Source organism: Muntiacus reevesi, chromosome 2 (assembly GCF_963930625.1).
Source record: "Muntiacus reevesi chromosome 2, mMunRee1.1, whole genome shotgun sequence".
NCBI lineage: Eukaryota > Metazoa > Chordata > Mammalia > Artiodactyla > Cervidae > Muntiacus > Muntiacus reevesi.
In genome coordinates this window covers 34,206,489-34,229,065 of record NC_089250.1, presented here as the reverse complement: position 1 = coordinate 34,229,065, position 22,577 = coordinate 34,206,489, and the positions used below count along the sequence as shown (strand labels likewise).

General features: G+C 50.6%; 1 protein-coding gene across 2 annotated transcripts in view; it reads left to right on the top strand.

Annotated features, from left to right (window-relative positions):
- JCAD (junctional cadherin 5 associated) overlaps positions 1-21,745 on the top strand; it is a 38,344-nt gene extending 16,599 nt beyond the window's left edge. The window contains exons 3-4 of one of the 2 annotated variants that reach the window (XM_065921240.1): positions 10,025-13,626; positions 18,848-21,745. In XM_065921240.1, coding sequence (XP_065777312.1) covers positions 10,025-13,626; positions 18,848-18,882 — 3,637 coding nt within the window. In that variant the 3' untranslated portion in view covers positions 18,883-21,745. Of the gene's footprint in view, positions 1-10,024; positions 13,627-14,006; positions 14,818-18,847 lie in introns of those variants that run through there. The other variant, XM_065921241.1, reaches the window with a different exon arrangement.
- Positions 21,746-22,577: the final 832 nt, after the last annotated feature.

The following is a 22,577-nucleotide window of genomic DNA, read 5'->3' as shown; positions in this document are numbered from 1 at the left end:
CCCATGCCATCGCCCAGCACCTCGGAGACCTGCTGCTGGGCTTCACAGGCTGAAATGAAAAGACATTTTCTTTTTCAGTGGCCATTAGAGAGCTGGAAACAGGAGGCAAACGGAAAGGTAAGCGGGAGGAAAATTATTTTTCCCTTTCAGGAGAAACGTGCTCTGAGGGGAAATAAATAAATAGGAAATAAATAGTTAAAACTTCAACCTGTGAAGCCAAATACTCTGGCTCCTGGGAATTCTGAATCTGGATGGATCAGCGGTGCTTGGCCACATCCCAGCCTTCAGTTACTAGTCCCTGCAGTGACTCCGCCGTCCTGGCCTCTGGGTCTGGTCGGGGAGGGGTGGGGCGATGGGGCCCAGGAGGTGCTCCCCAACTCCTGGGCATCAGGGTGACCTGAAAGCATCATGAGGACCCCTCACCTACAGTTTCTCATGAGTCCCTGCACTATGTCCCTCAGCACCCCGAGGACCTCCCTGGGACAGCTTGGAAGGCCACAGGGGCCAGAAGGGGACTGGAATGTTTTATTTTATTCTGGCAGGCTGGCAGAGAGGCAGGCACATTAGCAATGTCATTATAGCCAAGAGCGCGAAGCCCAGGGAATGTCAGTGACTCTGCAAGGGCCACTCACTCAGTGCTTCCGTGGAGGGAAGCCGGGCTCTGGCTGCAGTGACACTGGACCTGGCCGCACCCTTGCTGGCGGGGCTGTCCCTGGGCTGGACCATCCTCACTTCCTCATCCCCTCCCGCTGCTGGCAGGTGGGGGATCAGCTCCCCAGCACGGCCGCGCCCCTTCCTGTCTAGGGAGCTGCACACGGACCACATCTGTGCTCCCAGACCAGAGCCGGGCAGTGATGCCCAGCCACATGAGTGGGGGCACCATCGCTGTCATCTGGGGCATGGCTGGAACTTCAGGATTCCTGAGGGAGGAGGAAGATGATAAGACTGATAACTACAATCGCCTTAGAGTTTCTCACGTATGAGCTGGTTATATCTAGGAAAAGCTTACGGAAAGCTTAAGGAAAATAAAAGTGGGGACACAGAACAACTTGCTCCCATGAAGCTTGTAAAGCACTGTTATCAGGCATTCCCTGTTTCCTTACTATGTTCCCTTTCAAATGTTATAATTGGAGGAAGCTGTAAAATAACGTAACATAGCAGAGGTTTGAATCTGAAAGTTGTACCATAATACGCTATTCTCTGCTTACCCCAGAAATCCTGGCTGAAGTTTGTGCTAGCTAACCATGAGACCAGCTTGTAATTATCTGCTGTCGACAGCACAGTCGTGACTGATTAGAGACTCCCCAGTCTGGGAGGGTCTCTGATGTGGGGTCTGGGGAGGCTTGCATCTGCTCAGTGAACATTGTTCTAGGTGGTGCTACTGGATTCAGTAAACAGTTCCTTTTTGGAGGCTTTTTAAGCTTCTCTCAAATCACATCTTGCTTATAATGGCTTTCCTAAAAAGGGATGTCTCGAGTTTAACATCTGGTTCCATGTATCTCTTTCTCTGTACAGAATGACACTTCCACAAACATCGCTGGTCTTGTTTCATCTCCTTGCTTCATTTCCTAAGTGTTAGGCCTTGTTAATTTGACCTCTTCACCGAGCAAAGTATGAGTTGTGTGAGCTGGTGTCTCAGCCACACACGTGAGGATTCAGACCTTCTGTTTCCCCGCTGTCTTGCTGTAAACTCTTCTCCTGGGGCACTTTGTTCTTGTTCGTCAGCAGTTTAAGCTTCCAGAAGCCTGGACGCCAGTTCTCTCTCTGCACACATTCCCGTGTTGCTCTTCTGTCACCGTGTTTTCCCAAGAAGAAGCAGGTTGGACTGTTTGAACATGAGATTTCAGGAAGAACAGTGTGAAGAAGTGTTTCAGAATTATCGGGAAGACTTCAGAGAAAACAGTGTTGGGAGTGTGCGGCGCTTATAGCATTAGTGGGAAGACAGCAGCAGTGCAGCCTGGAGTTCCTCTTGTCTGAGAGCCACGTTACCACCAAGAGGAGACTCGTTGGTGATGAGTTTCTTCTTTAACTAGAGAACTAGGTTAGTTAACAAGCTAAGAAACACCCATATATATCCGTAAGTGTGTCACTTGGCTATGTCCAACTCTTGGTGACCCCATGGACTGTAGCTTGCCGGGATGCTCTGTCCATGGAATTCTCTAGGAAGGAATACTGGAGTGGGTAGCCATTCCCTTCTCCAGGGGATCTTCCCCATCCAGGAAAAATCTAACCCAAGACTGCTGCATTGCAGGCAGGTTCTTTTCCCATATGGATATGGGAAGCTCGTATCCATAAGGATATATGCTTATTATAGAGAAAATAGGAAACTTCTGGAGTAATCTGCCTTACTTGTTGGTTTACTGGGTCCCAACTTGCTCTTCCTGCTTTGAATAAACTAAACACTGGGTGACTGGACATCATAGTCGTGGATCCTGCCTTAGAGACTGGCCGGTGGGGCAGGGTCTCGTTATGAGAGTCAGGACATGGTGGCTTCCTGCTATTGTGAAGGCCTGTTGATCACAGCTGAGGAGGGGACAGTCCCAGTCTGAAATAAGCCCGCACAGAGACAAACACTCATTCTTTCTTTCCTGCGCGGCCTTCACCCTCTTCATCGGACGAAGGAGGCAAGAGCTTTGAAATGGATCCTACTCCGCTGAGAATTGATATTAATTGGGTTCAGATAGTACCAATAGCTGAAGACAAGGAATTAGTATATTAGACCCTCTGCCAATCAGATGACATGTATTATCTTCATGAATCCCTCCCAACACACTTGAGAAGGAAGATGTTAGGACCACCCACTTGATAGCGATGAGGAGGCTGAGGCCAGGCCGGGTGAAGCATGTTGCTGAGGATACCGGTGACAAAGCCAGGTCCCCGTCATCAAGACGCACACACACTCCCAGCAGGTTGGCCTCCCTGGTCTCTGGTGGCGTCACCCGTGGTCCCCTCGGCCCTGGGCAGCTGCCCTGTGGTTCACAGCCCTGTTGTCGGCGGGCAGCCCTCTCTGGGGACCGGCTGCAAGTTTCCTGGTAGCCTGACCGCAGGCTCCATTTTCTCATCCCATTCTTCTCCGTTTTGAGCCCTTTTTCCCTGAAGCCTGGAAACCCATCAGAAGTCACCAGATCACCTAGAGTAAGTGCAGGGGCAGCTGCCCAGTCACTGGGGGCAGGGGGTGGGCTCCACATCTGGGAGGGGAGGGGTCCTCTCATGGATCCCAGAACTACAGCTCTGGGCAGTGATTTATAAAAAGCAAGTAGTGACCCAAACACCCCTCCCTCCTGGGGCAGGGCCTCTGACTTAGGTCTTTCCCAGACCTCAAAGCATCAAAAGGCTCTTGAAGTCCTACCCCAATGATGATGTGGAAAGCTGCTGGCCCCCACATGAGGAATCTGTGTCCACTTCCAGCAACATCTGATTTCATGGTTGTGCAGCAGAGCAGGCTGGCCCCGAGGGACCATTGCCTCCCCAGGAGGCTGCCCATTCTGAACCCATCTCTGTAGAACTGGACTTAGGCTCGGTTATTCAAACCCCCTCGTGGGGGACCCGGACTCAGAGCCTTCTGTCCCCAGTGTCAGCAGGCAGGTTTCCCAGGTGGATCTGCTTGGTCACCTGTGTGCAGTGAGTGCTCTAGACTGTCTTCCTGCCCTACCCGCCCCCTCCCCCATATGCTAAAGTTAGCATCATTCATCAGTCAGTCATTCATTATGCTTCCTATTCCCATTGTTCAGTGTGTGTATTTAAAAAAAGATATTCAAACAGTAACCTCCTGAAATAGTCTCCCTGCTCCTTGACCTCAGCTGGAATCATTTGCACTCACTTAGCATGACATCGCGGCTTCCCTCCTGGCTCAGATGGTAAAGAATCCACCTGCAATGCAGGAGACCTGGGTTCGTTCCCTGGGTTGGGAAGATCCCCTGGAGAAGGGAACGGCTACCCACCCCAGTATTCTGGCCTGGAGAATTTCATGGACAGAGGAGCCTCGTGGGCTACAGTCCATGGAGTGACAAAGAGTCAGACAGGACTGAGCGACTTTCATGTTCACTTTTCTTTTCATCAGGACATTGTGAAAAGCAGGCCTAACAGTATGCTAGTCATATGACCCAGCAGTTGTGTGTCTCCCAGTTATATCTATGCCAGTGCAACTTGCAATTCTTGTTCAAATTGAACTTGGCTGCATAGTAATCTTCGTGCAATATGTTCCAGACCAGTTATATCCTTTCTGACGGATTTTAATTTGTGCTCTCCTCCTAAGCTCTGTCATGATCTCCTCTTGACCTTGTAGCTCCCCTTTCCAAAATTAGTCTATTACTCCGAGTCAGAGGGCCATTCACCCAGTTGTAGTATGTTGAATATACCACAATTGACTGAAAAGTAAAATTGCAGGCTTCCAGGCCAGAGAGCTTTGAGAGCAAGATCTGAAGAATGAGATGGCTGACCCCACCCTAAAAACACCTAACACTGGACTGATAACTCTGTGTCACTTAAAGAGATGCCCTAGTGCCCCTGCCAATCCAGGAGGAGAGAGCTTCTCCTTTAAGGGGTGGGAGGTTCTTTAAGTGACACGTACCACCTTTATGCTCAGCCTGTGCTCCTGGGTAAGACTGACCGGCCACCTGGAGGAGGGTGTGGTTTCTGAAGGACGTGGCCTCAGGGTTTCAAGGTGATGATGGGTGGTGCTGGCAGCTGCTAGATTGGCAGCCCTGCTGATGGGAAGAAGTCACTGGACCGGGGACCTCTTCATTGGGGCCTTCTCCCTCCACCCCGATCTTTACAGGGAAGACGAGACTCTAGAGGTCCCCTGGGGACCCACTTCAGGATTTTGTTGGTAGAGGAAGGAGGGAGTCTCCCCTGACCCATGGGGCAGCGGGCACCCAGCTGGGCTGTGTCAGGCCCAGGCAACTCAGCCTGTGCTGTGTCGATTCCATGATCTAGGGACCATGGAAGGGAGAGTCCCGCCACGGGTGGAACTGTGGTTGAAAGTCGTGGCGCTGCTACCCTTCTGAGTAGGCTTTTCCTTTCTAGAAGGATGGTGGGACTTTCTGTTGCCATGGAAAGTATCACGTGAACAGACAGGTCTCCTCATGTTTTTCATCATCAGCTTTTATACCTTCAGCAAATAGATTTGCCTTTCTTCCAGCAGACGTGTTGTTTGCTGCATGTTCAGGCTTCAGAGGTTTTCCACACACTCTGTATCAGTGATTTTGTCATCACCGTGTCACTGCTGGTAGACCAGGGAGCTGCTCCCAAGTGTAGCGTCTGTCTTCTCTCTGACCTCTTTTCCCAGGAATTCTGCACAAAGACCCTGCTTGTCTCCCTGACCTTGCTGACACTATTTATTTGGGCTCACACACTCCACTTGGCTTCCTTATCTTTTTCCCACCCTGTTTGAATGCGTTCAGCATGTTTTTGTGGAATGTCCCATTGTTAACGTTTTATGAATAAATTTGGGGCTTCCCTGGTGGCTCAGACTATAAAGAATCTGCCTGCAATGAAGGAGATCCAGGTTCAATCCCCAGGTGGGGGAGATCCCCTGGAGGAGGGCATAGCAACCCGCTCCAGTATTTTTGTGTGGAGAATCCCACAAACAGAGAAACCTGGCGGGCTACAGTTCACGGGGTCGAAAAAGAGTCAGACATGACTGAATGACTAATAAAAAAAGAACTGTAAATTATTAGTCTCATTCTTATAAGAGAAAAATTTGATCTCAGCTTATTTCCTCAAAGGTACCAGAAAACACATTCCTAGCTTTGAAACCATATGAAGTAGCACATGTTTTAGTTGCTGCTGCACATCATACATTGAAACCAGTAACTATCCAACTTGATAATGTATGTGAAGGAGAAATTCAACTGAACTGTGACCACGTGGGTCCACCTGTGCCTGTCAGAGCCAGGCTCAGACTAGGCACACTAGATGTTGGTGAAATAATCGCTTTAGTTTTCTATGTCATGTATACTCATTAAAATAGATTATTTAAAGTTCTCTAAGTGGCCCTGTGTTTTCCTTAAACTGGGATTTTGGTGTATGGCGCAAATGGAAAAAAAAGTTTAGCCCAGAATGCTTGGCCATCTTGATTAATTACACATGGCAGCTTGGATGATGTTAAGGCGATGTCACAATTTTCAGCGGGAAAAAAACTGACCCACTTCCTGGTGTAGGTAGCTGCAGCCTGTTTACGTGCTTGTCCTGTTTCTGTCGTCCTTTGTTAGTCTCCAGTTGTGCTCGTGGCCCAAATGTGGGCAGATCGCACCTTGGGATTTCAGCCCCTCTTGGTATTTAACAAATCACGCATTAGTGGGAAACTGGAATGTCTGTTGAGCAAGTGAGCAAAAGCTAGGCAGCATGGTCTCTTCTGTGAAACCAAATGCCCCAGACGTTCAGGGGCCTGAAAGGAGCCAGTCAGTGGGTGTGGAGGGTTAAGCCGGCTCACCGTCAGCTATAGAACAGGCGAGAAGGGAGATTCCCATGCTGGGCATCGACCACACGCTGCGGGTGGTTTGTTTTACTCTCTTAATGAGGTTTGCAATGATTGTAGCATCTTATTAAGCTGCACTTTTGAGTCTTGCCCTTGGACTTGGCACAGAGTCTAAGACCCTGAAGCCAGTAGGTGCACCATGGTTCATGATCAGTATCAGACTCAGGACAGGCAGCCAGAGGGTGTCACTAAGGACAGGAACGTCAGCTTCTGAGCTCTGGATGCCCTGTGCTGGCTCGGCTGGGGGGTGAAGGTGGGGGTGACGCCCTCGGAGGCCAGTGAGGTGGCTTCCACAGGGACCAGCCCTCAAAGAACCTGACCCGAGGAAGGCTCTGTCAGTCCTCAAAACCTAAATGCCCCAACAAAGAACTTGACCTTCAGCTATGGGCAGGGTTAAGACAGCTTGCACTGTGTGTGTGCAGTAAATGCAGAAGCAGTTAGGCAGTTCTGGCAAACGCTTTACCTCCAATCCATTTCAGACATTTTCTGCTTTTTCAGTCCTTGACTCAGCTTTACCAAGTGGCTGCTGAAATTACTGGGGGGCAGGGGACGGGATGCAGGATATGAGAAGCTGCCTTCACTTTTTAAGGCAAAGAAATGAATTCCAAAATAGTAATGACAGTAATAGCCTTTTACCGTTTATTTACCATCTAGCTCCTATAGAACAGCCCTTCTTTCTGCCTGTGTGTTGTGGGGGTGGGGGTGGGGGTCCCACCTTCAGTCCATCCCCCACAGTGCCTTGTCCCCAGGCCATCACCTGCTGTGGCTGTGGGGAGTGAGCATCCTCCCTGCTTTCTGTACCATCCTGTCAACTGGAAAGTGAACTGTGGCATAGAAATCATTCCAAACCACAAAATGTGGTTTAATGACACCTAAGCACATAAAAAAGTAATCCTCACTAGTAATCACAGAAATGCAAATGGAGACCAATGAGTGCAGGAACAAATGAGCCCTGATGATCAGATGCAGGCACAGTTCAGCAGGACCAGCTCTGCTCCAAGCTTCGGGCAGGAGCCTGGCCAATCTGTGGTCAGATCGCACAGCAGGGATAACAAGATCCCCTGACCTGCTGATTCCTTCTCTCAGGATTGATTTTCCAGAACCCGAGACATGATTAGTGATGGCAAATAGCATTTCTCCAAAGTGTTTTAGAACTAAGCGACACAGATATCCCAAGTCTTTCTGGTGAATCAGTGGTAAAAAATCCACCTGCCAGTGCAGGAGGCGTGGATTTGATCTCTGGTCCAGGAAGATTCCCAGGAGAAGGAAATGGCAACCCACACTAGTATTCCTGCCTGGGAAATCCCATGGACAGAGGAGCCTGGTGGGCTACAGTCCTTAGGGTCACAAAAGAGTCAGACACGACTTAGCGAATGAACAACAAGATCATGGAGGTCCAACAGCAGAGTGATGGTTAAGTAAAGCAGGACTCATGAGAGACTGTTCTCCCACTGAAACTGTGCCCCTGAGGAATCTGTCCTTATGCTGGAAGAAGTAGAACGTGGTGGCTGACGGGCTCTATGGTCACCTTCATTGGGTTTGAGCCCTCCTCCCACCACTTACAAGCTGTGTGACTTGAGAGAGTCGCTGAACCTCTCTGTGCCTATTTCCTCCTACCCCAGAGGGGTGCTGGTGGAGCTTAGAGGAGTTAGGAGAGCACTTAGGGTCTGGAGGGCTGTCACCACTGTGTTAGCGCCAGCTGCTGTTTGTGACACAATTGTTGGGAAACATTCCCGTAAAGCCAGATCCTAGTAGAGTAACTCTAAGGCCGTTTGAAAAGCCCACGTCGTCACACAAATACTAGAAGCTGTAAATCACAGTGACCACCTCTGGGTAGAAGGACTGCCAGTGACTTTTGATTTCTATTCTTCCCTGTATTTTTCCAAGTTTTCAGCAATAAATTACATATTACTTTATTTTTATTAATTTACTTATCTTTCACGGAAGGATAATTGCTTTATGTGTTGATAGGTGGCAGAAAATGACAGAATGTGTCATTTCTTCTATGATGTGAAAAGCAAGCAGCACTATTAGCTGCTTGAAACCTTTTCTGGTTTCAAGAAAAGTTGAAACCTTTCTGGATTAGCCTGTGGCCGGTTGAGCTCTTGGAGCACCCCAGGCTTCCTTCCACCCAGTGAGTTTTCTGGGTTACAGTCCTAGTCTCCCCTCCCATGTGGTCAGTAGCTTAATATTTCTGCACAGTGTGCCAGGGTTCTTCAGGTTGTTTCTTTGGCTCCATTAGAAGAGTGATTCTCAACTCAGGGTGTGTGTTAGAGTCATTTGAGGAGGTACCAGGCTCCTGTCTAGACAGATTAAATTCCCCCATCTGGGGTGGGAGGGACCTGGGTATTAGTATTTTTTAATGGCTCACAAGGAAATCCTGATGCACAGCCAGGCGGCGGGCGCTGCCCTTCCTCGCCTGCCAGAGAGCTCTGCCCACGAGCGGAGGCCCCGCTTCCTCTGTCAGTCTCGAAAGTCAGTCCGAGCGGTGTTTCCCCCATCGCCCTAAAGAGAAGATGCCCCTGACAGCTTGCTTAAAATAGATACGTTAGTCTCTCAGTCGTGTCCAACTCTTTGCAACCCCATAAACTGTAGCGCGCCAGGCTCTACTGTCCTTGGGATTCTCCAGGCAAGAAAACTGGACTGGGTTACCATTTCCTTCTCCAGGGGACCTTCCCGACCCAGGGATCGAACCCGGGTCTCCCTCATGGCAGGCGGATTCTTTACCATCTGAGCCACCAGAGAAACACCCGGATCCTAACCCAGACCTACTTTGGGGGCAGGGACTTGGTAATGTGTATATTTAATGAGCCTCCTGGGTGGCTCCCACCATCGCAGAGGTGTGGGAACTCTGCTCTGCTAGAGCCGAGGGGCCATCCCAGTCACACGCTGAGAAGAGCTGGGGGCCCACCTGGCTCTCCACCTGCCCCTGAGACTCTGACAGGTCGGAGCTGGGATGCTGCCTGGGCGTCGGGAGTGGCAGGGTCCCCGGATTGCTGTGCAGTCATGGTTGATGCCCGCTGGCCACGATGGTCCTCAGGGGTCGCTGGGATCAGCAGTAGCCACAGCACCCGGGACCTGTTAGGAGTGCCCATTACAGAGTCCCCCCAGGCCTCAGAGTCAACATCAGGGCTGGGATTCCTGCACCTGCTGGAAGCACGTGCCCGGACTTGCTCCCAGAAAGCAAGGTCTTCCGGTCTGAGCTGGGTGTGGACCCCAGAGGCCCGGGATCACACTTGCGAAGCCCTGCTCTGGGCTTACCCATGTCTCTTGGGCATTTCAGGTGCCACTCAGGTACAAATCTAGTCCTAATGTTCTTGTGGGCAGCGTGTTGCCGCCACTCTTAAGTCTGCGATGGCAAAACAGCCTTCCAGCTGTAACTCCTGCGCCATGATTTCTTTCAAGTGAGTGAGTACTGTGGTTGGAAATGTGTCTTTCAAAGGTTCTGACCTAAGTTTGACTCAGAACACGGTTGCACAGGCAGAGAGGTGTGCACTGCTCCCGTGGGCTTCCTCCAGGTGTAACCTGTGGCCCTCTGTCTCGCAGGTTCTACCATCAGCCGGTGCTCGCATGGTCCTCGCAGCCCCTGACCGGCCGCAGCCACGCCTACTGGAGGAGAAGAGAGCAGGAGGCCCGGGAGGACCCAGGGGGCCGAGGCCCGGCCCCCAGCCTGCCCGCGCACCCGAGGGAGGGTCCCTGGGAAGTTGGAGGAAGGTCTGAGCATGTGATGCAGAAGGCTGTTTGGGAAGACGAGCTGGGAATGGCGGGTCCTGCCAGATGGCAGGACGTCAGCGTTGGAAGCTGGAACCAGCCCCCGAGACTAGGGAGGCAGATGTCAGACGATGTTGGCGAGAAGTTGTTTCAGGACCTGTACCCGTTCATGCTTGGGGAGCACGGGCTGACCTCCCAGAGCAAAGGGAAGTCCCAATCACTGCCTCGAGTCCTTTCCCCCGAGAGCCTGAGTTGCGTGGAGGTCCCCATCCCTTTGAGCGATGGCCATTTACCGGGTGTCCCTAAAGTGCCACTTCAGCCTCCAAATTGTGCTTCCAATTTGGAATCCACCAGGAACCCCGAAAAGGCTGGCACCTCGGCCCCCTTGCCCCGGCCCAGGTTTGGGAGACCCCTCAAGCCCCCGTCCTATGGCTCCCAGCCACACTCCAGGGCTGGAGCAGAAAATGGTAGCTACGCAGATAGCCGGCAGCCGGACCCGGGTGCTGCCCACTTGGCCAGGACGAACAGTGCCAGGCAGGACCTCTATGGGCCTGACCCCAGCCTGGAGCCCCCCGTGTACGTGCCCCCACCCTCGTACAAGTCACCGCCGCAGCCCGCAGCACACCCCTGCCCAGAGGAGGCGGTACCCAGGCCTGAGGGCAGAGGCCGCCGTGTACCACAGCATCTGATGGAGAAGCCCGCTGCCGGTGGTCAGCCTCTTTCTGGCTCCCGGGGAGCTGGGAGTGAGTGGGGGGCCAGCCCATGCTCTCCTGTCAATGTCCCCCCACAGCCCCACCCCACCACGGCTTATGACGGCTCCATCCTGATAATTCCCTTCAACGACCCACGGATACGACACATTAAACTAGCCCGACCCCATGGATTCTGGGAAGATGTGAAGCTGGATGGTGCGGTCCCTGCCGCTGACCCAAGAAGCCTGCAGCAGGAGGGGGCTGTGTGGGGCACATCAGGGAGGGAGAGGGGTCCTGCTCCTGCTGACCCCAGCCCCCCGTGGCTATGGGGCCAGCCCCCCAGGGATGGAGAAGACGGCAGCTCTCCTGACCGAAGAGACCCCTGCATTGTCACACAAAGAAAGCGGCCCGACATGAGTGGCAGCCCACGGGAATATCCAGAAAGCCTCGTGTCCTCCCCGAGCCCCCAGGGTGAGAGTTCCTGCGAGATGCAGACCCAGCTCAGAAAGTTCGAGACAGGGCTGCAGCCCAAGAGAAGCTCAAAGAAAAAAACGAGCGAGACAATCTTTTGTTTGGTTTCCATCCCGGTGAAAGCGGAGTCCCAGCCGCCAGGTATGGACACGAACAACAATGACCTGAAGCGGAGCACGGCGTTGCAGGAGCAGAGCGGGCTCAGTTTGTCTTCCACCGACCTGGAGCTCCAGGCACTCACGGGCAGCATGGCCCCGAGGACAGAGCTGCCAAGACCAGACCAGGGGGGCTCAGGAGGGGGCCGGCAAGCAGACGACCTCAGATTCCTCAACCCTGAAAAGCACCGCGCGCCCGCATGGCCTGGCCCATGGCCTGGGCACCACTTCCGAGACCAGCAAACACAAACTAGCTTCGCTCAAGAACCTCAGAGCCTGCAGCCCCTCCCAGGCGAGAGGCCTGGGGGCTCTCCCGACCCCGTGCTGCCTCCAAGGTGTTTGGACCCTGCACCCTTTGAGGTTCAGATGCACATGGCATTGGCCTCCAGTGACCCGAGCCAGAGGCCCGGGGCTCATTCCCCGAAAAGTCAAGAGTCCCTCAGCCCGTCCAGCAACAGCGCCTTCTCTGGGTCCTCCTGGTCCAGGAACCAGGGCCCCGCACCGAGGGCCAGCCTGGGTCAGCAGGACTCAGATGGCCGTGGCCGCCGAGCCAGCCCCGTGTCCAGGGGTGAGGTGATCAAGGGGGAGACCACGGGCCCCTGCAACAGTCGACAGCTGTTCGGGCAGTTCCTCCTGAAGCCTGTGAGCCGCCGGCCCTGGGACTTGATCAGCCAGTTAGAAAGTTTCAATAAGGAGCTTCAGGAGGAGGAAGGAAGCAGTAACAGCAGCAGTGATGGCAGCGGCAGTGAGGACAGCGACACAGAGCTGCCCTGGGGGAGCTGTGCCCGCCTGACACCCCAGCGTCCAGGCCTCCTGAAGGACCTGGTGCCCGAGGACCCCAGGACCAGGCCGGGCAGAGTCAAGAGCAAGTCTGAGAGCTGGAGCGAGGAGGGGAGGCCTCAGTCCCCCAGGCCTTGGCAGGCAGAAGGCAGAGGCTCCGTGTGGCTGTCGCCCCCCGGGAGCTGGATTGCTGAAGACGGGGACCGAGAGGTTGAGGACAGGGTGGCCCACCTGGCAGTCAGCCCAAGACCTGTGAAACGAGCAATATCTTCTGGGTTGAATGATGCAAAACCCGAGCCCCGACCTGATCCAGCGGAACAGAGGGAGCCCCCGCCCAGCCAGGAGCTCCCTGGCAGTCTCGGAGCTGTGGAGCTGAGTGCAGCCGCCCCTCTGAGGGCGGGTGATGGGGAGCAAGGGAGCACAAGGGTGCCCCTCTCTCTTGCCGGCAAATCCCGGGGCCTGTCTGCACCAGACTTGAGGTCTGTGGGGCTGACGCTGGTGCAGGAGCAGAGTACCAGCCAGCTAGCGGGGTCTCAGGGTGATGCCAATGCAATAGAAATCCCCCCAAATGAGTCCCTCGAAGCCAGGGCCGCCAGGATCCTGGGCATCGAAGTGGCTGTGGAGTCCCTGCTGCCAGGCGCCCAGAGGGCAGGGCAGAGCCGACACCCTGAGCCCGATGGAAGTGCCGTCAGGCCCGAGTCCCCCAGACAGGAGGCAGCAGCCAGCTTGGCCCAGCCCAGTGAGTCCACTGCACCCGCTGACGCCTTCTATGGCAGGAGGAAGTGCGGCTGGACCAAGAGCCCTCTGTTTGTAGGCGAGAGGGACAGCACCCGGCAGGCTCCCCGGGCCTCTGAGCCCGCGGGTGTGGACGGGGCCGTCCCCAGCAAGGCCCCCGAACCTCCACCCAGCCCCCCGGAGTCCCAGCCTTTCCTTTCCAAGGACGTGGAAACAAAGCCACCCTTCAGGTCCACCTTGTTCCACTTTATAGAAAGGACCCCAGACTTGGCATTCTCGGAAAAGAAGCTCCGAAACACTTCCAGAGTGATCGAAAGTTTACAGGAGAAGCTGGTCTCCCCGCCCAGGAGGGCGGACCCCGACCGCCTGATGAGGATGAAGGAGGTGAGCTCTGTGTCTCGGATGAGGCTCCTGACGTCCCGGGGCGTGGACTCCACGGAGGAGCCCAAGGCCGAGAGGGGCCCCGGGGCGTGGCCGGGAGGCCTGGTGGCTCCCAGCGCCGGGCACAAGCTCTCCGGCCCCCAAGGTGCTCTGTCGCTGGAAGCAGACGGGCATCCAGCGGTGCGAAGGGAGGAGAACGGCGGCCGGGACTTCTGGTGCTCAGGTGAGGAGGCAGGCAGAGGGGCGGGTGTTCTGGTTGCATTTGACGTCCTGAGAACATCAAAATACCTAGTGGGTGGATGATGAAGCCTGCAGATTCAGAAAAGATCAGATCGACCCTGTGAATTATGGTGCCCAAAGAGTCTTCATTCTACCTAACAATTATCCAGAAGCTTCTCTTAATAGTAAGACCTTGCAGTGTATTTTCAATGATCCAATCTTCATAGATAGTATCTATGTAAGTGACTAGATAAAATTACCTATATAAACACCTTTGGGGCCCCTAACTCTGAAGAGGTACATCAGTAAGCTATGTCAGCCAGGGTGTAGGCACCTTGATCAGTCTCCTAGGAGACTAGGGCGGTTATTCTGTTCTCTCCCCAGATAATAGACATTCTCCCAGATAACTCTCGGACTTCCCACATGGCTCTAGTGATAAAGAACCTGCCTGCAAATGCAGGAGACATGAGAGGTGTGAATTTGATCCCTGAGTGGGGAAGATCCTCTGGAGGAGGACATGGTAACCCACGCCAGTATTCTTGCATGGAGAATCCCATGGACAGAGGAGCCTGGAGGTTCCAGTCCATGGGCTTGCAAAGAGTCGGACATGACTGAAGCAAATGAAGCAAGAAGTGAATAACCTGCATTGCTTGGTTAGCCTAGTGAGAAAAGACGTACCCGAGTAATTCAATAAACTTCCTGCCCTGGGATTCTTACCGAATCCTTTGTCCTCCATTGTTATCTCTTTTCGCCACCACACCATTCACGAAAGACTTGAGAGGTTTAGATAGAATTAGCAGTTTGCACTTTCTCAGCACCAGCCCACGCACCCCTCGAAGCTCATAGGCCCACTCTGTTTCTTCCAGCCCCTCAGCTCTGATCACTCGACCCAGGGGAGCCGGTTCTGGCAACAGCCTCCTGCAGACCGAAGCCATGCATGTTCTCATCTTCGCGGGTCCCTCCAGTCTTCTTCATTGTATAGACCACGGGGCAGGTTCTCTGAGCAGGGACATGGTGCCCCCAAACACCAGTTCACTCAGCTCTGACGAGAGCCCTGGGAATTTCTGGTCCAGGCCTGGGGGTTATCAATGATATTACCAGTTATAGTCCCTAGATATGGTTCAAGGAGGGGAGGCATCCACCTTGAGCTACCGACTGGAAGGGGCCTTTTTGCTGGGAGGGGCAAGGGTGCCCCGTCCTCAGTGGTCTGGCGCCGCCCCCACCCCAGCCCGCCCTGGCAGCCAGGCCCTTCCATCTGCCTAGCTGCTCCAACCGGGTGGTCCTCCCCACGCCTGCCGCTCTTCTTCCTGTTTAGAAATCAGGGGTTTAAAAGGAGATGGAAAAGATCACTTGTTTCAGCTGGAAGAATCCCGAAATTTTTGTTCAATTAAAAATAATCTCCTTCACATTTTTTCAGTTTTCCCCCAAATGCAGAGAGATCCTTAATGCTCCCACCCTCTCACAGAATCCAGGATCGAAAGAAGCCGTCTGTCAGGGCCCTCCTGGGTCATCTGAGTGACCACGTTGGTCTTTGCCGCAGGAGAGAACAGCGGGGGTGTGGAGCTTCGGCCGTTATGTGGAAAGAGCTCCATGGTGCATCTGTGAGCTGTTGGGCTTTGTGAGGTTGCAGCAGGAGATCTCCCCTGACCCCCACCAAAAATAGACCCCCTGGCTCCTAAGTGCCATCACAGGCTTTTTATTTTAATTGAAGGGTAGTTACTTTACAGAATTGTGTTGTTTTCTGTCAGACCATCAACCATAGATGTACGTATGTCCCCTATGCCATAGACTTTTAAAGTAAGTCTCTTATCTGTAAAGTAAATCAGGCTGAGAGTGTTAGTCCTCCCGAGAATTACAAGAATTTTAAAGGAAGATGCATCTGGTTATAAGAAAAACATCAGTGTGTAAAGATTTCTTTGCCTCCATCCATGGCCATGTATTTTGGGGAATGTGTCATAAAATTTCTAGTCCATCCAGCTCTCCCTCAATTCTCACTCAGCCTTAGCATCCGGCATGTGAATGGGGTCAGATGGGTATCTGAAATCCCCCAGAGAATGTCAGTTTCCATTTTAACCAGCCATCCAGACACCCTCACCTGTGACTTTGTTTTGTAACCGTAGTTTCCAACCATTAGAAATTTTAATTACTTTTTTGCCACTCCATTTGGTGCATTTGCTATTTAATGCACAATAAGATGGCCAAAAATCTCAAGGCAGAGAGCTCGTTGTGATGACGGCTTCCTAAAGTGGCCACATAGCGAGACCCATGAGGGCGACTCCTCACGTGTGCAGATACTCAGGTACCCCCCATCAACCTTCCGCCTGCTGGTCACCAGGTCTCAGTGTGCAGAGCCAGTCTTTCTGAGAGGCCTTCATCGAGGTAGTAAAGCCTTGTTGCTCATCAGCTTTTGGACTCTTTCCTTTTGATGTATTTTTATCATTTTAAACACAAAAGTCATCATCTCCATCCTCACCCGACCCCTGCTTCTATCACCTCAGGGTGTGGGACCCGCTTCACTGCCCCAGACTCACAGCCCACTTAAATTCAACTTTTGTTCTGGAATTTTCAAACAACATCATACCTCATATATCTGTAAACCGCCCCATCCCCACCACTTACACACATCCGTCCAGAACTTTATCATCTGTGCTATGTATCCATCATATCATTAAGACTTGCCTTCAGCTTAAAGACAGTCGTTTCAGCTAACATTGTTTTAGTGTTTTTTGGTCGGGGGAGCTCTGGCTAAGAAATCAGCAGCTCAAAACTAATTCAGGTCACAGCATTCCCATCTCCGCTGGATGGATTATGTCAGAGCCTAATCCGGGCGCATCAGTGTCTGAGCCTGCTGGTCTGGCCCCGCCCACCTCTGCTGGCCGCTTTCCTGGAACATGTTCAGGAGAGTGGGGACAGCCTGTCCTCTTCGGGCCTGGGGTGGGGATAACCGGGGCAAGCTTGAGGGGACCCACATGATGCCACGAGAAGGCTGAGCGTCAGCACATCCTCACAGGCAGTAGCCTTCGAGGGTGTTCATACATGAAATACCCACCAGAGTGGGCCTTAGTGATCTGTCTTCCCCCGACACGGTGCCCACAGGAACCAGGAGGGGCATGACTTCCCTGTTCTCTGGCACCTCTGCTGGCCAGTGTGGTGGCCTCTGGTCACACGTGGCTCCTGAGCGCTTGAAACATGGCTCGTCCCAATTGAGATGGGCTGTAAATGTGTGATACGCATGCCAGAGTTCAAAGACATAACCAAAAAAAATCTAAAATGTCCCAATAATTTTTATTGATTGCCTGTTAAAATGATAACATTTTGGATATATTTGGTGACATAAAACGCACCATCGAAACTATTTTCACCTGCTTCTTTTGTTTGCCCTAACTTGGCTACTGAAAACTTTAACATACTGCGGCTCACATTGTATTTTTATTGAACCTCGACCCTCCACGGTCTAAAGAAGGAGTCCTTGGTCGTACTAATTTCTCTCTGTGGTTCTCTGTCTCTGGGCCCTCAACTTCAGCAGTGGGGTTCAGGCTGCCGGCATGTCCCGTAGGGCGGTCTCCACGTACATGCCCTCAGGTGGGCCGCTGAGGGCCGGGCTCTGTGTCCCTGGAGGCTCAGCCTCTCGAGGCCTCTCCCCGCCACCAGCGTGCCCTTCCATCCCTTCGTGACCACCCGCCTCCATCTCATCTTCGCTCACGGGGGTCCCCCAGAATCAGCACTGAGTGAGGCCAACTGGGCATAGAGAGCCGCTAAGACCCGCATTGTCACGGCGGGTGTTAAGTGTAGACCCGCAGAAGGCAGCTTGTTCACGGGATCTCTGCCTGCTTCCAACGAGATGGGCACTTGGTGCCGTAAGAGTTTGAGGAGCAGCAGATCCCCTCCTAAAAGCGGAGCCTGTCCCAAGTGCGACAGACATTGTCTTAGTTATTGCAGCTGTGGTGTCTCATCGTGAATACATCCCAAGGAGTCAAGAACGTATGTGGTGTGTTAGTCGTTCAGTCCTGTCCGTCTCTTTGCAACCCCATGGATTGTAGCCTGCCAGGCTCCTCTGTCCTGGGGAGTCTCTAGGCCAGAATACTGGAGTGGGTTGCCATGCCCTCCTCCAGGGGATCTTCCCAACCTAGGAATCTAAGCCAGGTCTTCCACATTGCAGGAGGATTCTTTACCATCTGAGCCACCAGGGAAGCCCGAAGTCGCTCAGCCGTGTCCGACTCTTTGCGACCCCATGGATGGTAACCCTCCAGGCTCCTCTGTCCAGGGGGTTCTCCAGGCAAGAATACTGGAGTGGGTTGCCATTTCCTCCTCTGTTGCCAAGGTGTGCAGAGGACACAGCAAGATATCTTGCTGCCAGAGAAGTGGGACTCGGCGTGGCCTTCAGAATGTACTGTCACCCAGATGGGTTGAGGAAGAGATGGCTCTGTGATAGTTTTAATACATGTTGAATTGTACCATCCTTCCAGACTTCTTATGTATTTGCTCTTAAGAACTCAGGAGCTCTTTGAGCTGCCATGGGAGTAGATTCTGACCTTGGGAGGTACACATGTGAGCCTCAGGTTTGCCTGGACCCCAGCGATCTGTGATGCCCGAGGGGCCCAGCCACGGCCCAAGTGATAATCTAGGACCATTGTTCTATTGTATGGTGTCCCTTTTTGGAAACCGGGGCCACTTGGGCCCCGTGTGTGTGGCTGTAGAGTGGAACAGCATGGCAACTCAGACTGACACACACTTCAGTGTGTGGCTGTGGGGTCAGAGACAGGAGGCCTGCCATTACCAGGCCCAGTTCTCAGGGTTTCAGGCCCCCTGGGACATCACTGGTCACAAGGACACACGTCCCACGGCAAGCTTTCCTTAGAGTTGTAACGTCCATGCACACAATATCCTGCTTAGCATCAGCTGAGCGCGTCACTGCTGCTTTACAAGAGTTGCAGTTAAAGTGAATTATGTTCCCTGTGAACAACAGGAAGGGACGGTCAAAATACTAAGCTGCCCCCATTTCCCATCTGTGATTAGGCATGGGTCATACCCGTTCCTTCAAAACAACCTTTAGATGATAGCCGTTTACTCCTTGGTGAAAACTAAGGTCGGTGAGATGTCTGAAAATTAACATCTTGACACCTGTGGGCCTGGCTCCCTACACATTTATTTCTGGCCTGAGGATTAAATAGAAAGCAGACCAGTGGAATATACTACTCATTTTCTTTTGTTTTCTTTTTTTGCAGATTCCTATGACCCAAGCAGGGTGGAGAGGGTGTGATGGCACACCGCTGAGTGTGGGGCCGCATCTTTTGCTGACGGGTGACCCCCGAGCTGGCCTCAGCCCCGCCACCTGGGAGGAACCTCACCGGGCCATCCTTCCCCATGGCCAGGATACACATCGACCCCACAGAGTCACTCTGTGGAAATAAAGCAGTAGTCTGTTGAAAGCATCCGTTTTTATAGCACGAAGGGTTAATACCTATATTTAGAAAAGAGTCACAAGGACCCTTCTTAATGATGGATTTAGCCAAGCTGATAGAGCGTTTGGTGTTAATCTGGCTATATGTGAAAACTCAAATGTGGGTGGTTTACTGAATGATTTTAAAAGGACCAAGAATGTCATAAATCCCCCTTCATATCTCTGGGGCCTGCTGTCCACACTCACTTTAGGGAGTTTGGGGGACATAGGCCTTTGCTAGTGTTTCAGCACTTTGAGTTTCTGGGAAATGTGAACAGATATGTATGATCCATTTCTCATAAATTTGGCCTTCTGCTGCTGAAGTCACTTTACCTGTTAAGTAACTTGCCATCAGTAAATGAAAGCGGTAGCTTGTAAGTTTCCAAAAGATGAAACCTTGTACTATGATGAATAAGAGTATTATTTATCGGCAATGAGATGCTCCGATCTTTTGCAAACATGCCATCGTCTGCTTTGCACTCAGTATTATCTATTTTTATTTCCTGTATGGATGTCTAGAAATTCTTTATATGAGAAATAATTGCTGGTAAAATAGACCATTTTAACAAAGTAACTATATTTCTTTTTACCAAAAAATGCTATTTTTCTATGATGTAAACAATTGTTAGGTGGCAGATTTTTAAGGTAGTTTATTGTATTTAAGAGTCTGTATCCCTTTGTGTGAGAGGAACCCAGAGAGGGTTCACATTTGCTTTAAAGCATAAACCCCTCACCCATTCACAACTCTTGCTACTCTTAGTTTATCTTAGAAAGAGATGTCAATAGAGACATTCTTCAGGGTTAATAAAATTAACTTTTCACAAAGATTTTTTGTTTTTACAAATGCAGATATAAGGTTATATTTGAAAATAACCCTCTTAAAACCAGCCAACATCCTTACAACAAATTTTTGCTGCCATATTCACTAGAATTACCAAAAAATATCCCATAGTTTCATCTTTGTTCGTATGCGGGGATGTGCCCTGAGACCAGATCCCGCCTCCCCTCACCCCCATCGTCCCTTTAGAGAAATGTGTATTTTTATCTAGAATGATCTTTAATTAGCATCTGCATATTTTCCAAAAGTGCTAGAGACATTATGTGTACGCCATTACAGAAGTATTATGAGGCCTATGTATTCTGCTGTTTACTATTGCATTAATCTGCACAAAGTTTATGCATTTTTTTTATGCATTTGTCACTTCTTTCTAAGTCAGGCTTTCTCGTGAGCTAACATTTCCTCAATCGTTTCTGTCTCCTCCCTCCCTTCCTCCTTTTTGTCTTTTTTTCTTCCTTTTTTCTTTCTCTTTCTTTTTCAGAAACCACCTTATCAATTTTTAAGCATTTTGAATTCCTAAAATGTGAACTGTTGAGTGGTCTGCCATTTGGCCCTAAAACAACTCTGGGCTCTCATGGCCTGTTTTTATCTGTACCATATGATTTTATTTCATCAGAACTTCATGTATTTGGACAGTAATAAACAACACAGAATCTAAGCAGTTCTGAGAAGTCTTTTCAAATCCACTTCTCCACAGCCTTGCTTATTCCCTGTTTCTCATGGTTACTACTTTCCAGATTTTGGTGCATGTGAAATTAGAGGTTTTTCTGCTTCTCACAACCCGTGGGGATGACGGGCCAGGCCTCTGCTGGGAAAATCATTGGAGTCATCTGGTACCACTGGGAGCAGCCGCCTGGGGGTCCTTGTGGGAGGGTGTACATCCCTCTTAGGTGAGAGGGTATATGTATATACACATATGCACACACACACACATGCATCATGTATGTACATAAGCATGCACACAGGCACATGCATGTGTCGTGTGTGTACACACATATAGACACACACATATATATACGTGTGTGTGTCATGTATGTACATACATATTACCGTTCTGACTTTCCCCTTACAGTCTTTGATTTCATCTAAAACATCTTTTAATCAAAAGAGTTCAATCAGAGCTTATTCCTCGAGAGAAAGTGAAGGATCCTAAAGGGAAGAAATCATCACAAACAAACCAGAATATGACACTCTTTGTTTTCTTCTAAATCCTTGTATCATATCACTCTGAAACTATTCTAAATATTAAGGGGAAATTAGCAGTATTTATCCCTTTAAACTTAATTTCTAGATTCTAGCCTGTACATAAGTTTTTGGGAGGAGAGGTAACTGAAAATGTGACTTTTAAACTTGCAATTTCTGAGGTAAATAACTGTTTCTAATCCTACAAAATAGCTTTCCCAGAGGTTTTGAACTTTTGCTAATTCTTCTTTTATGATTTCTGTTTCTCACACATGCACAGCTCTCTCATCATTTGTGGCTGGAAAGGAAGTGTTCATATTTTGTGTTATTCTTTTTCTCATTCATATGATTTACTGTTGGTGTTTAATAATTGGGGGCTTATAAGATTAAAAGTTCTAATTTTGACTATTTGGACTTAAAAAATGTGAGGAATCACATTTGAAATGTATTTGTATCTTTTGATTTGCAAAAGAAGGGGGAAAATATTGGTAATATACCTCTAATTACCTTTCTTTGAAGAAAATTCCTGGACCATTGAAAACCAAACATCTTTATTATTGTTCTGAACCTTCTGTTTCTGCAAACTACAGAAAACTCCCTCTGAAGGATGCACCGTCCCTGACTGCATCTTTAGAATCCTTTCCCATGTTTGTGCCTAACTATTTGGGTCCCCCCTTTTTTTTAACATCCCTTAAAAATATATGTACTGTGAGATCCTGATTTCCTTCTGAGAGTTGTAGGTTGAGGTTTGATTCCTGTGGAAATTCTAAATAGATCCTTTTCTGTTTCACATGACAGTTTGTGAAGGGCTGTCTGTTGTTCACAGAAGTCCAATTGCCTAAACCCAAATGACCCTGTTGAGCTTAAACTCAAATGACTGCTTTCTACAACAGCAAAATGACTTTCTCTGATAGCACCTTGGTTGCGGGTTTCTGGGGGAAAGAATTTGATCTTCAGTTGATACAACTACTTCCCAGCTCTGAGCAGAAAGGGCTGATGGAACATAAGGTGAACCCACCATCTCATCCATGACCTTCCAAGATTATACTTGTGTGTCTTTTGTTTTGTTTAAAATGACTAAATGATACACGGTTAAATGTCAGGTTAGCATTTCCTGGAAATGGGCCAGCACTGCAGAATCCCTTTAAATATCTGGGCTCAGAGACCTGGACGCAGTGTCATCACTCTTTGGATGGTCATTGTTCTGCCAGGTCCACCTAAGCGCAGAGATGGAGTGAAGGATGCGAGTGTGTTTCTTAAGCCGAAGCTGTTGCAGGCCTGGGAACCTCTGCATTTTCTTTCTGTTTTGTTTTGAACTCCTGATTCTGCACATCTGTTTGTGGGAGGAGGGTTGCTACTCAGGACAGGATATAAGAGATGGATTCCAAGTGACCTTTAGGAGTCTGCCTGGTGGGAGGTCCTTTTCCAGGAGTGTGGGTTTGTCCTCTCCGGGACCGTCAAGCCAAGAAGGAGAAGATGATAAAATAACATGAAA